The following is a 14,147-nucleotide window of genomic DNA, read 5'->3' as shown; positions in this document are numbered from 1 at the left end:
AAAAATTCTATCTCTTGAAGGCTGATTGACTGAAAAGATAAATAAAAAATATTTTTCAAACAAGGTTTCTCCCGTATTCGTGTCTATTTTTAGCGTTCCGTATTAAAGGGTAAGAACCTATTACAGAGTATTCGTATTCCGTCTGTCTGATTGTCACCAACCAGGCTTGTATTTCATGAACTGTAACAGTTAGATAATTGTATTTTACACACATGACTTATTTCAGTTGCCGCGATAATTTATATTTTTTATCCGTATATTCAGAAATAAAAGTTTTTTAAAAGTCTAATTCTGCAATAACACCCACCAAAATTAGCATTCCAATTCACTACAGAACATACCTTTGCCAAACTCATTTTCACCTTTACCCGCCCTTCACGGAAAAGGGCACACGAATTCATCAAACTCGTAAACTTTGTATTAGTTTCCGAGGCTACCGAACAGGATCTATCGTAGAACTATCCGTACATTTCGTGTTAACTGACAGTTAAAGGAATAAATTAAAAGTTGCCGTCCATTAGCGCTCCACGTGAATGCTAATCGCGGTGAACTCGATCGTAATCGTTTCAAATAGCGTGTGTTGAACGAATGTGATGACTTTCATAGAGGTAGGTATGTTTTAGATTCAAAGTTGCTAACATTTTATGATTTAAAGGGTATAGGTCAATGTCATAAAGCAACAGCAGTTTTCATGGCGAAATTAACTAACAATATGAAATTATCGAAACAATTTTTTGATGAATTAATTTCTTCGTTCAACTTCTGGGCTAGGGTGTCCTCCCAGCCTACATTATACCTACGTGTTCATATAATAGGTTTTAATAACCAAGACGATATTAGAGGTACATGCTTGAGTAACGTATCCAACTATTAGCTATTTGTCGAAACGACGGAATTTTAAACACATACATAAGTGCACGTTCTTAGATAACCGAACAAATACATTTAAATAAACTACATTATGTAATTTGTTATCTATTGACTAGCGGAAGTTAAGTTGTCTTTAAAATAAATGATGCAATAGCAGGACGGCGGCATTGTACGATACGAGACACACCTTTGGGAACTTGTCTGAATTTTGTGTTGAATTTTTAACCTTTCTACTGAAAAAAGTATTTTGTAATAATAAATAAATATCATAGGACAACTCACACACGGACATTAGATTCCAAACTAAGCAGAGCTTGTACTTTGGTAACCAAATGACTGATAAACATACTTATATTCTTCTAAAAACATACATAAAGATACATAAACAACCAAATAAAACTAAATCTTTTGAATAAGCCAAGACAAATATCAAAACATCCGATTCGATAAAACTAGATGTGTGAGTTGACTTGAAAGTTGGACCAGGACCAGAAATCTTTTTTGAAAAATAAAGTAACACAGCAAAAGTATGCATCACGAAAAAGACTGTCTACTAGCTGTCTTGTGTCACGCTGTGGAAACTAACTAGATTCCGAGTATTGACTTTTCCACTTGTGTATTGTTTTAAAACATATTGAAGGTGACAAAATACTGTACTTAAAATCTTATCAGACCTACAAGGTTTATTAGTAAGACAGCAGATATTAAATTAAATTCCACGCATCTATCTTACTAGAATTCTAGTTATAATTCATAGTAGTTAAATATGAACGCTTAGCAACGTAATAATCAGATGAAATCAAACACTCTGTGGGGCGGGTTATAGGCAGGCTACAGGCGGGTTACAGGCGGGTTAGAGGCGGGTTAGAGGCGCTACGGCGGGTTCGGAAGTCGTTCCGTTCACTCATTATTCGCCAACTTATTCATACTATATCAAAAGGCAAGTTGGGAGCTTTAGCTGAATCGCTGAATTTAACGCCACTGTGAAGCTGCCAGTAGGTTAAATGTTGGCGTGTTGACTTTGTAATTGATGATTAAGCTATAAACGTGAAGGTTTTTTTGGAAAACGGTCGCTACTACGGGCGAATAGTAGAATGATTTAGATGTAAATGTAATTGACAGCTATTGTTGTAAAGATAGAATAGATGTCGTGGTTTCGATATCTGTGTGAAGCAAATACTTGTTGAGTGTAAAGAATTAGTGATATGTTTATTTTATACGTTCTTATCAATCCCACTTATTAATTTACAAGGAACAACACATATATACCAAATACACGTGTAACAGTGGCGTAAAACATTAGGTTCAGTTCTCGCACAATTGTTTTATTCAGAATTATAATAAAGCTTGGTAGTTTTATTATTCATTATTTTACATGAACCTATACTTCTGTAATTTAGCTATGACATGTGCCTCGCTTCGCCCCCAGGGTGTAAGTTCCCTAGATAAGGGGCTGTGTCGAGATAGTAATCTGAGCGCGAAACTGCTTCAACTAAGTATTTCACTATGTTGCTAAAACCTTCCACGATGAATTCATTGCTCCATCTTTACAATTTTTTAGGGCATTTCTTTAAAACTTCTGCCAAGCTATTAACAGTTTTCGTAACCCGTAGAGCGAGAAATATGAAAACTATTCACACGTCAGAGAATGTATAGAGTTGATGATGATTCATCCAAAACTGTTACTAGTTCTTTCATGTTATTATAGTTCTTCAAAGGAAAAAAGTCCTTACATAAGTAATACATATATTCTGTATACTGTATACTCTCTTTACTCATTTCTGAACACATGAAACCCAGTTTACTGTTAAGTTTTTAAATACGACTCATTTTACCTATGTTCTATGTAATTCACATCTAATACTTTTTCATACAGACCGAAATAGTGGTCTCCCATAGCTGAGTACGGATAGTGAAAAAGTTTGCCTCATTGTCGAACCATCACAATAATACTGCCATTCTACAGAATTCTTTATAACCTAATTACCGCGTACACTAACCTCACGAATTCATAAGTTTGTCGAACAACACTATGTAAAATGTTAATTCACATTCACTCGAGAATAATGGAGTAAGTTCAAATGGATCGTTTAGTTTCACACCGACGTTCGCGCTGAATTAAATGAACCTATTCGCTGTAGTGTTATGTGAAAACGAAAATTACTGAGTGAATTTTCTTTTATTGCTTCGCGAATTGGTTCTTTAATAGATTTTTATGACTATACTTAGCTATTCTGATTTAGTTTTAGTTGGAGTCAACTGTAGTAAAGCAATATTTAATCTATACAAGTATAATAATTAATAATTAAGTAAAATACATAATTAAGTCCCTAAACTGCACTTTGACGGCGTGATGGACAAAGCCTCTCCCCTCCCTCATTACGGAAGAAGACCCTCGCCCAGCAGTGGGAGTAATAGGTTAAAGCTATTTTATGTTTAATATAATAAAGTTAAATATTATTTTACTGGACGCGTTTATCTCTAAAAGTGGCGATTGGAACACAAAAGCGCTGCTTTTGGCCTGACGAAATGCTCATAGTGCTCAAATGCATTAGTGAATTATTTTATTATAAAACTACAGAATAGATCATTCTTTTTTTAGAAATATTCAGAAACATAAGTTAACTAATGAAATGTAGTTTAGTAGCCAATATTCATGATTTAATACGACAGATGAATCATCTCGCAGTGGGTCTCCAACTTTGTTCCGCAGAGACCGAGCGTGCCCAGCAACTGTCCAACTAAGTTGGTGCACTGATTATTCTGACTGTGTGTTACATGCTACTGTGGGCAACATTGGGAAATAATTTGGGACACTGTTGATATATTAGGTCGGGGAAAAAGTCTTTTCGCATTATAGTATGTATGCACTTCTTATAAAATCTTTTCTCTACACAAAAAAGCTCGATATTTGGGTACCTCACGAGCTCATTGAAAGAAACCTAATGAACCATGTACTTATTCGTGATTCTTGAAGCCAGAGAGATTTTATTACAAGTTCATACATACTATAATGCGGAAAGACATTTTGCCCGACCTAATATTATGTATGTGTATCAATAAGTTAATTTAACATTTTGATTTATTGATGAAGTTTAGATTCAAAGATTATTACTCTTAGTCTGTAACTTAATTTTCTAGTGTTCTTTCTTTAATGAAAGGTTTCTGGACCAGTGGGCAACGTATTGTCAAAGATATTCAAGCCGTAAAACGTCTATTACTTTGCACAAATACTATTTACGCTGCGCTATTACGCTATCTGCTTTTACAAGAAGCTACCCATCTAGGAAATGGACGCACTTCGGGATAAAGGTTGCTTAACCCATTGATCGTTAACCGACGATTATGTCAATATAGATAGTGTAAATGTGTGAAAATTAAGCAGTTCTTATTCCTTCGTAAATCGTCACAGGACATTGGTTTCCCTTACTTCAAACATGTTATTTAGTTAAAGTTAATTTGTTATGTTTTTATACTCTAACAGCGGAAATGAGAAATGACATATTAACTTGTCAATTACCAATGTTTTTATACAAAGCTGAGTGCTGTCATGGCGTCCTATTATTACATTATTTAGGTATAAAGTACTCACCGTGTCATTATATTTGAGACATCTTTTTATAAGCGTTTGAGTGTATGAAGTTCTCTACATCAGTAGTTTTGCTTATGCTTCCGTGATGATCATTCTGAAACAAATAAAAAGCACATGATGTAACTACTTATATCTAGTTTAGTTAGTCAACTTTATAGAGAGGCTACGCATGCACAATGTATTTAGATTAAAAGTAATAATTCTATGTATTTCTACTTAAAATATAGTAGGGCCATCATCCGTAAGGCAAGCCTCTGGGTCACTGATTTTCTATATTAAGTAGTTTGTACACTTTCGCCAGCCGAACCTTGCATCGAAGACTATTTACTCAGATTTCTGACTAGATATATGTAACTATTTATAAAATAACCTTTTCGAAATCATCGTAGTATTAAAAGAACTCTAATATATATGTATGGTGACAATTTATTTCACTTTTACATAAACTTACTTACACTTCATTCATCTCTTTTTCCTACTCCTATTATTTTTACGTTTAACTACCATTGTTTATCTATCGCATCTGTCCCTACTCATGAAACTCTTATGAGGCAGTCAAAGATTAGCCGCGTCGAGTTAATCGTGTACTAATCCTACACGTGATGTAATTATTACCTCAACGAGAGATCAAAGTGGAGCAGAATTAGCGGTTTGATCTCTTACTTAAAACCATAAGCTACGTTCTTGCAGCGATTGTATTATAGGAAGTATTTATGAAATTCAATAAGTTAAAAGTATGTGAGGGATGGACAAGGTGATGAGATGACTAGCTATTTGTGAAAGATCTAGTTATATTTAACTAGCTTTGACTCGCTGTTTCACTCGTGGTTTACCTGTTTACCTGATGCCTGGTCGGGCCAGGCTAGGTGTTTGATGTTGGTATATATTGAGGATGGTAGTTTTTCAATAGAATGTGGTCTAAAAATATATATCCTAGCTTAAATACTACGCGTAGTTAAATATTAATAGTGAGTTACGGGAAAAAATAATCGTGAAAGTAAATCAATAACCCCCAGTTTCTGAGTACATTTAACGGTAGTTTATCTTTTCGATAGCGTTTTTTTTGTATGAGTTTTGACACTATTGAATAGATAAACTACCGCTAAATGTACCTCGGAAACTGGGGGTTAGCCTGTTTTTTTGTTTGACACTGGAATGACCAGGGTCTGCACCTAACTTCAGAAATAAAACTCTTTCAAGAAGATAAGATTTCAAAGAAAACTTAACCTAATAATAGCTATAAAACTGCACAGAAACTTTGCACTAATTTAAAGCTAAACTTCTTTCTAAAAGATCAGCCATAAACTTTAATAGTGGGAATTCCAAAGTCACGTACACTGTTCCTAATAGGTTTTTAATACGGCTTCAACTAAAGACCTACATTTGGAGACGAAACTTGCGCGATAAGCCGTTTCACTGCGATAAGAGAGGCATTCCCGTTTACGTAACTATGTGTTTAACTTGTCGTATTTTGGTAAGTAACGTTGAAGTATTTTTGTGATAAAGAAATTAGAATTCTTTAGAAATATGGCTGAAATTGTCCGTCTCGATGATCTCAGGTTAAAAGGTTTGGCTCAGGCAAAGGTTTTTGTGGCTCTTTTTTATGGTTTTTTCTTTAATTAAGACTAACTCCCGCGCTAAGATTTGCTCTTGTGTCGCGGGGACTTTTACAAATATACAAACAACGGACATAAAGTACAACCTGATCCGAAACAATTGTTTGTGTATTGGACAAATAATTGTCCCATGGAATCGAACTCACGACCTCCCGACGCAATGGTAGCGGCGTGGCTACTTAAACCTCTGTGCCACGGAAGCAGTCGAATTGTATTCCAAGTTTACTAAGATGTTAAGAAAAAAGTTCATTATTATTCCTGTCTATTAAAAAAACTGGTTTCAAATAGATAACTCTATAAATATCTTTACATACGGTTAATTTAAACAGAAAATAGTTCTAATCATAAAAGATAACCTTTAATTATTTCATAATAGTTCAATAACGCCATAAAATATAGAGGAAACCATTTTAAAAATCGAATAGAACACGGAAAGAGTGCAACAATGGACAAAATAATAACCTGCCTGTCCTCCACAAGCCATGGTTACAAAAGAGGTTTGACAACGCAAACATTTTGTGTCCGAATGCCAAACATTTGTTGTGAGCCGGCTGTGTGGCGCGACGCCTGTGCCTCGGGAAAATAAACTTGTGTTTTGCCGCCAATTTTTGACAGCTATGGAAGTTGGTGTCTGAATTTGTTTTCGTGTGGATTGTGAAAAAAAAAACAGGTACATAGATATTTTTCCTATAATTTTGTCAGAAGATTAAATACCATTAAGTTTTTATTAATATTTTTCTGGAAGTGGAGAGGAAAATTTAGCAAGTTGCTAATTTAGTAATTAGTAGAGTTATTGTAAGATATGAAGTTTTATATTGTTCTTTGGAATACTGTTTTTTTTATGTCACATCGTATTTTACGAATCATACAGAATACTGTCACGACAGGGACAAACTGCATCCAAAAGTCTTGTATTGACACACTAAGAAATAGTTTATAATGAGCAGTTATTATGTACCATTTTCCTCGAAAATTTACTGAAAATCTAGAAAAATCTAATTACGAAATCGGTAAAACACACATTACTTATTACTTACTACCAGAACTTAAAAAAGAGATACTTACCACTAACCAGCTAGCTAATTGTATTTTTAACCGTCACCTACGCTAATCAAAGTGAACGGCGCCTATCAATAGCCAAACAAAAACAATGACACTACTTTTTAAATAAAAAAACCAATTGATTATGTACGTCATCGCTACGGTGGCAAAAAGCCGTGGCCTTAATACCCGTGCTTGAGTCAGCATGGTGATTTTATGATGACACGCTAATCCCGCATGATAGGCGAGATTAAACGATGGGAGATGGGCTGTGTGACGTCATTGTACAGTAAAGTAGATCCTAGTCAAGGATTTTTAGTGTTTAGAAACGTCGGGCTGTAAATAACCTTAGAAATTTTCATCACGCATAAGACCTGAGTTAGATAAAATATAGAAGATGGGTTGGACTCCAATACTGAAGATTGGCATCCAATAGATTTATACCAGGTTTCTGAGTACATTTACCGATGGTTTATCTATTCAATAACGTTTTTTTTCTATATGAGTTTCAACGCTATTGACTAGATAAACAACCGCTAAGAAACCGGGGGTTAGAGAGATATAGGTGGAAAGAGGAAAGGGAGGCCTTTGCCCTACAGTAGGACAATAGAGGCTAATAATTATATTTAGACCCGTTGTGCATATTTGTGTTATATGTACAAGCCGCGATAGTTTTGAAAACATTAATTTTGATCTTGGTTTTTATAACTTTTAAAATGGCACATTGGTTGTTTATTATATGGGATACGGGAACTAATGCGAGCACGCGTTTAACCTTACAATGCCTGACGTTTCATGGCAGTTTACCCTGGCCGTGGTGGTAAATCTGCGTTTAACAAATAATATTGATAAATGTTTTAGAATTGAATTAAATTACCACCTATGATTTTAGTTTAAAGCCTTTTATTGGTCAAATGAAATTGATTGCTAGGATTTAGGCGGTTAATGGTGCGTTAAGTCGCATTGGATTTATTTTATATCGAAACATGGCCAGTGTCCAGCAGTGAAATAGAGGGAACTTAGTTTAAAGGCAAATAATTCAATTCTATTTTTTTACCTCTTTGTAGATTGCCTTCATTTACAAAATTTTGAAGAATATAAAATATAAATTATCTTTAATCTCTTTTCCTTCACATTTGTGTCCCTTTCGTAGATCAAAAAACCCAAAACTTACTTAGTTTTGACTGAAAACCGAACCCAAACGGCGTGAATTTGTATATTAGCTATTAATTACAACATAATAACAATTAAACGTAAGAATGCTCAAAATAGACTCAATATAAACGTACTTATCCAAACCCAGAACTAAATATAGAAAAACCTACTACCTAACATTTCCTACATATACTTCAAATATATTATTTCCGTACAAATACTCATACACGAGGGTCATAATGAGTGGTATTAGCGTCCTCAACGACAGGTCATTCGTTACCCATTGTGAAGACCGATACCGAAATAAATAACTGATTTGAACGGAAAAACACTTCGTTACTCGTGTGTTAGCTACTTTGTTTTACTGGACTATGTATTTTTGGTTGTACAGTAGAAGAAAAATGATCTTAGGGGTCTTTAGCATAAAACGTGCGAAATTCTAATGTATTATTACAATTATCTATACTAATATTATAAAGCTGAAGAGTTTGTTTGTTTGTTTGAACGCGCTAATCTCAGGAACTACTGGTCCGATTTGAAAAATTATTTCAGTGTTAGATAGTCCATTTATCGAGGAAGGCTATAGGCTATATATCATCACGCTACGACCAATAGGAGCAGAGTAGCAATAAAAAATGTTACAAAAACGGGGAAAATCTTGACCCATTATCTCTTCTGTGACGCAAGCGAAGTTGCGCGGGTCAGCTAGTTACAATATATATGTAGGTTTTTTGTTGTAGATACATATCTGTTTTTTATGTATGGCTTTCAACTGAAGAGACAGAAAGTTCGTAGTATGTTTGTGTAATGGTTTTGTGACATAAAGATTAAATAATACGTTCTCTTCATGTAATTTTTGTAAATAGTTGTAAAAACCGAATTATTTTCCCATGTAGCGGATTTTATTTTCTCTGAAACATTACGAAGGTACTTACCAGAATTGTTGCGAGAATCTGTACATGCGTAAGGAACTTAGGACCAACATGTGCACGTGTAGTAGTCTTGATTCTCTCTTGTGATAACGTAAGGTAACATTCTTACAGGCATTGTGATAATGGCAGCCATATAACTCGCCCTCTACTTTTCTTCCAAGAATGTTCCAACTGGAAAAATAAAATCATTTTATCAACAAAACTTTACAAGATTAGTTTTATTCGAACATTTTATAAACAACTATAATAATTTACAGTCTGAGTTATGTTCATAAGCCGCAGATCACGAGACGATAATAACCCAGCTATTGAACTTTGAACTCTATTCTTTACACCAAAGGGCATAATATTGCAAGTATACATTAGCATCAATTAAAATTAGCAAGAACACAGAAGCCCTTGTCAGTGCTGATCGTAGATTGTAATTAGACAATTATAAGAAATAAGGTTTAATGCCTTTTGTATTGTAAATAGTTGACCTCCAACCGCTTCTTCATTAAATGTATTTGAAACATTTTCTTAGATTTTTGTTAGATACTAAACTTTGAGTTACTGGTAGTAATGAAAGGCTTCATGATCTTACTGCTGAACTATGCTACTACCCCATAATCTTATATCATTTAAGTTTAATCCTATCTCAGCTCTATTCATCTCCATTGGTGTATCAACGTTTTAAATGTCTAGTAAGATGAGAAAAATAATACGTAATTTCGTGATATTATGTTTTTAAGATCTTAAGCCCCCAACTCGCACTAGGTCACGTGGTCGACACAAGGCCTAACTCTTATATGAAAAGAGCTTTGCCCAGCAGTGGGACAGTAACGGGTTAAAAAAATGCATTAATCATGCAATGAATAAGTTTAGTTTCAGTGAAGCAATTAAACAAATCATTATTTCCTTTCCTCAAAATTTTCTTGTTCTACGCTACTTCATAATGGAAGTAGTCTTTGGGATTTTCCTACAAATTCCCATAGCATATCACATCAGCTCATGATGAGTAGATAAACACCACGGTCACCTGTGCGCATGACCGGCGGCACATAAAGCACTTCCGGCGGAAGTAGCCGCCATGTTGCCGCCACATTGTGCGCCCGCGCACACCGTGTCATTACCTCACACAATCGATTGTTATTGAACCGATGTGAGGATCGATCACTGTAATCATAGGATCGTGTTCAATCTAGCTAACTTATGCAAGTTATGTAAATGTTCCTATAAAAGATCATTCAACTCATTTAATCTAATATTTTTGGATGCACATGCATTTTACTAACCAACTACCTGACCCGCGCGAATTTTCTTTGCATTTTGTTCTCCACAAAAACATTTCCCGTGTCTTAAAGACAATATAACAAATTTGGTGATTCGAATTCGTTGAGCCGTTCTTAAGTTTTGGGCTTAGCAAACACATTTGGCAATTTATTTTTATATACAAAGAAAGAAAGATTTAAAGTTCGACATGTTAATTGTCCATTAATTGCATTATAAATGAGTAATTCTATTTATCGAAGACTGGTCTACTGTACAGACTTTATGAGTCGTCAAAAAATTGAGAATTAAAAACTCATGAATCTCGCCTAATAGAATATACTCTATCAGTTATTGCACGTAAGGATAGTTAAGTTATAAAAATACTCACAACAATATGTTGCACCATCAGAATGGGGTCAGGCGCATCAGGCCTGGCAAACGAAACGCCAGGCGGTGATCTGCGTCTCCCGGCTTCGGGATTTCGGTTCAGCATCAACCAGCTTCGTACACTCAACTCTTATGTCGACACTTTATGGGAAGAAGATCAAAAAGGTTAGTAATGCATTGCGTAATGTAGAGGTATAAACTATTACTAAATGCTAACTCACTTGACATACTGTTGATGAAATTTACGGACTACCCACAATAATTAATTTTCTTATGAAATTTTAAACGTCTTTGTTGCCAGTATGTGCGTTCTGATTTCCACTAAACATTAAGTTCAAACTATATGGAAAAATAAAGTTACACAAATTATTAAAAAAAAATATTGAAATGTTTACAAAATGTTCTTTCCCAAGGACGGTTGACGACTGTGGTCGGTTTTTAAAACATCAGTCAAATTCCTTTACAGCATGTTTTTGAGAGAAAGCATAATGTGCCGACGCGGCGACGCAACCCCGTGTAACGTGGGATAGAGAAAAATTGTTTAGTTTAAAAAGATTTTATTTATGTATGTGGTGTTTTTATTTATTAATTTTAGGAGTTATTGATACACAAATTATTTTGTTCTATCACAGGTCGAATATCGACGGACTTGGAAAGTGCGGTAGAAAACCTGGTACAGAGAATAGTAGATGGTGCCGGACAAAGAGACCCTCGATTCAGATGCTGTCATCTCATCGCATTGCACAGAGGGAAAAAGGTAAGATAACGTTAAGTCTGATATATTATAAGTAATTATAACTAACTAGCTTCTGTCCGCGACTTCATCTGCGTGTAAATATTTGCCTGGGTAAAAAATATTCTATGTGTTCATCCAGGTTATCAGCTATCGGTGTTAAAAAATTCATTAAAATCTGTTAAGCAGGTTTGCCGTTAAAGTGTTCAATTCATACTCAAAAAAATCGCATTTATAATATTGAAATGAATTGCACTTTCAGTTGCATAAGTAGACTAGTTACCTATAGTTCAAAATAAACTCTCATTACTTGCCATTCATAACATTCGTATAAGCGTAAGTACCAGTAGATAAGAAGTAGCAACAGTGTTAGTTAGTGGCAGGCAAAGTTGCGTGCAGTCGGAGTTCGTGTTCAAATACTTGCTAACTGCTAACTCGATGTAATCTGTGCCGCTATCGGATCACTCACACTGATTCTAGATAGTTTAGCTGTTTCTAGTCGATACTACTGGGTATTCGTGTTGATTTTAGGGTAAAAAGGAACTGAATATCCAAATGAGTTGTTAGTACTATCTTATTACAAAAAAGTATCTTGAGAATATATCGATTGGTTATAACAAGTGTTCATGTCATGTAAAATAAAGACTTTATATGTTTGTATTTTTTCTATATACATATATAACACCCTTATCAGTAGTAAAATACAATTGTCCGCGATACTTAAACATTAATAATGAATTTTAATTTTTTTTTAAGTAGGAATCACGTAGAAGTACCTATAACTTTGGTAGATTTTTGTGTAGCACTTTGTTACTTGTGTCTTTCTATTTCCGTTTAAAGTACATAGTCCTCCAAAGACGTCTATTTACAGTTTATTTATGTTCTTACCAGATGCGTTCTCGATCTTTGGAGTACCTGGTCACACTAGATGCTCTTCCTCTTCTGAACGCGAGTGAAGACTGTCGTCTGCAGGACGGACCTGTTGGTTACGGAAGAATACGTCTGTCAGGACGAGAGGCTGATAAGTGGGAGGAGTTTCTTACACCTTCGGGATATTTATGCAGGTAACAATTACTCTACTACAATCATTGTTTCTAAGTTGTTCTAGGCGATTATATTTGTTGCGAAGATTTTTATGTCAGTTAATGCCGGGTTTTTATCAGTTTTTTTAAGAAGACGCGCTGATCGTCTAAGAACTTAAGTTAGCAATCAATAAAGATGTGCTTGTGATTGGCCTGAAATTCAATTATAATAATATTAAGTTAAAACCTACCTATACCAATCGACCGAAACGAGCTGTATTCTCATTATGCATAGCATTTTTAGACTATTTTCTTAGTTTTTTTCTTTCAGTATATGTATTATTTTTATTGATAAGTAGTATAACGTACGTTATTTTCAGAGACAAAGTGGTAGAGCGCTGGGTGGAGCTGATAGCTCGTTGCGCTCACGCTCGCGGCGGCGGCGGCGCGCGGGTGCTGTGTGCACGCGCTGCCGCACGTGCTACTGGATATAACTACTGCTATTTGGAGAGAGGTCAGTTTAAAATCTTTTTCTCAATCAATAAGAATTAATCTTGTGTCACCGGGACTTTTACAAACATACAAACAACGGACACAAAGTACAACCAGAATCGAAACATTTATTTCTGCAATAATTGTTCCGTGTGGGAATCGAACCCACGACCTCCCGGTGCAATGGTAGCGGCGTTTATTTCACTCGAACACGAATTAAGCTACCGTGAAAAATACATCAATGCACCGATTCACCTGCTGCCGGATAAATTGTTAGAAATGCAGGTGTTATAATAGTAGTAGTATTTACAATCAAAAGAAGTGGTTGGGTCGTCGCGGTTACATCATTTCATGAAGCTCATGAAATGATTTTAGCTCAGGGTTCACGGCATTTGGTGCTTTTGACACCATATAGATACCACAACCTAATTATTTTTTCTTCTATTTACAGTACTGAGACTACAAAGAAAATATATTATTCAAGTTAACTTACTACTTTAAGTTCAAAAACCCATGTCATTGAATACAAATCAAGTCAATTATCGTAAATTAGGGCCTACACAATAGAACAACTTACTTTAGTTCTAACATTCGCACAGAACATACTGACCTCTATACGTGTTACAATACACTACAATGGACTATGAAGGTCTAACACTTAACACACGCGGAAGACATACCTACATATATTATATGGTACATATTTTAGGATATGTTTATAGAACATATTTTTTTGCATATTTACGTTTTCATTAATGATATTGAAATATCGAGTCATCGTAGCGCGGTGGTTAAAGTCGTACCTCTGTCGCTAGCGTTGCAAGTATAAGTACTGGGTTTGATTCCTACACATAGTTAATATTAAACGTCCTTCTGGCCGATATTCGGCTACAGCGACCAGTTCCATTGAAACCAGCCAACTGTGCAGGACTTTGTTTATAGTGTCCAAGTGTATGTACACAATACACAGGTACACTGTCTATTCCTTGGGGACCCGGTGGGACAGCTTAACAGTACGACCAGTAAGAAATTAGACGCAGGATTGACGCTTTACTT

At 35.2% G+C, this 14,147-nt stretch overlaps 1 protein-coding gene and 1 long non-coding RNA gene across 4 annotated transcripts in view; one reads left to right on the top strand and one right to left on the bottom strand.

Annotated features, from left to right (window-relative positions):
* Positions 1-12,548, bottom strand: part of LOC142978034 (uncharacterized) — a 33,704-nt gene extending 21,156 nt beyond the window's left edge. The window contains exons 1-4 of the long non-coding RNA XR_012959735.1: positions 12,466-12,548; positions 10,846-10,985; positions 9,210-9,377; positions 4,463-4,556 (exon numbers count right to left, since the gene is read on the bottom strand). This is a non-coding gene — a long non-coding RNA (uncharacterized LOC142978034). The remainder of the gene's footprint in view (positions 1-4,462; positions 4,557-9,209; positions 9,378-10,845; positions 10,986-12,465) is intronic.
* LOC142978031 (uncharacterized) overlaps positions 1-14,147 on the top strand; it is a 47,522-nt gene that overhangs the window by 13,237 nt on the left and 20,138 nt on the right. Inside the window, exons 1-5 of one of the 3 annotated variants that reach the window (XM_076122252.1) lie at positions 6,626-6,748; positions 10,867-11,009; positions 11,477-11,601; positions 12,469-12,641; positions 12,980-13,113. In XM_076122252.1, the coding sequence (XP_075978367.1) occupies positions 10,868-11,009; positions 11,477-11,601; positions 12,469-12,641; positions 12,980-13,113 (574 nt within the window). In that variant the 5' untranslated portion in view covers positions 6,626-6,748; position 10,867. Of the gene's footprint in view, positions 1-6,625; positions 6,749-10,866; positions 11,010-11,476; positions 11,602-12,035; positions 12,140-12,468; positions 12,642-12,979; positions 13,114-14,147 lie in introns of those variants that run through there. The other 2 variants (XM_076122251.1, XM_076122254.1) reach the window with 2 other exon arrangements.

Source organism: Anticarsia gemmatalis, chromosome 13 (genome assembly GCF_050436995.1).
Source record: "Anticarsia gemmatalis isolate Benzon Research Colony breed Stoneville strain chromosome 13, ilAntGemm2 primary, whole genome shotgun sequence".
NCBI lineage: Eukaryota > Metazoa > Arthropoda > Insecta > Lepidoptera > Erebidae > Anticarsia > Anticarsia gemmatalis.
This window is presented reverse-complemented; position numbering and strand designations above follow the sequence as displayed.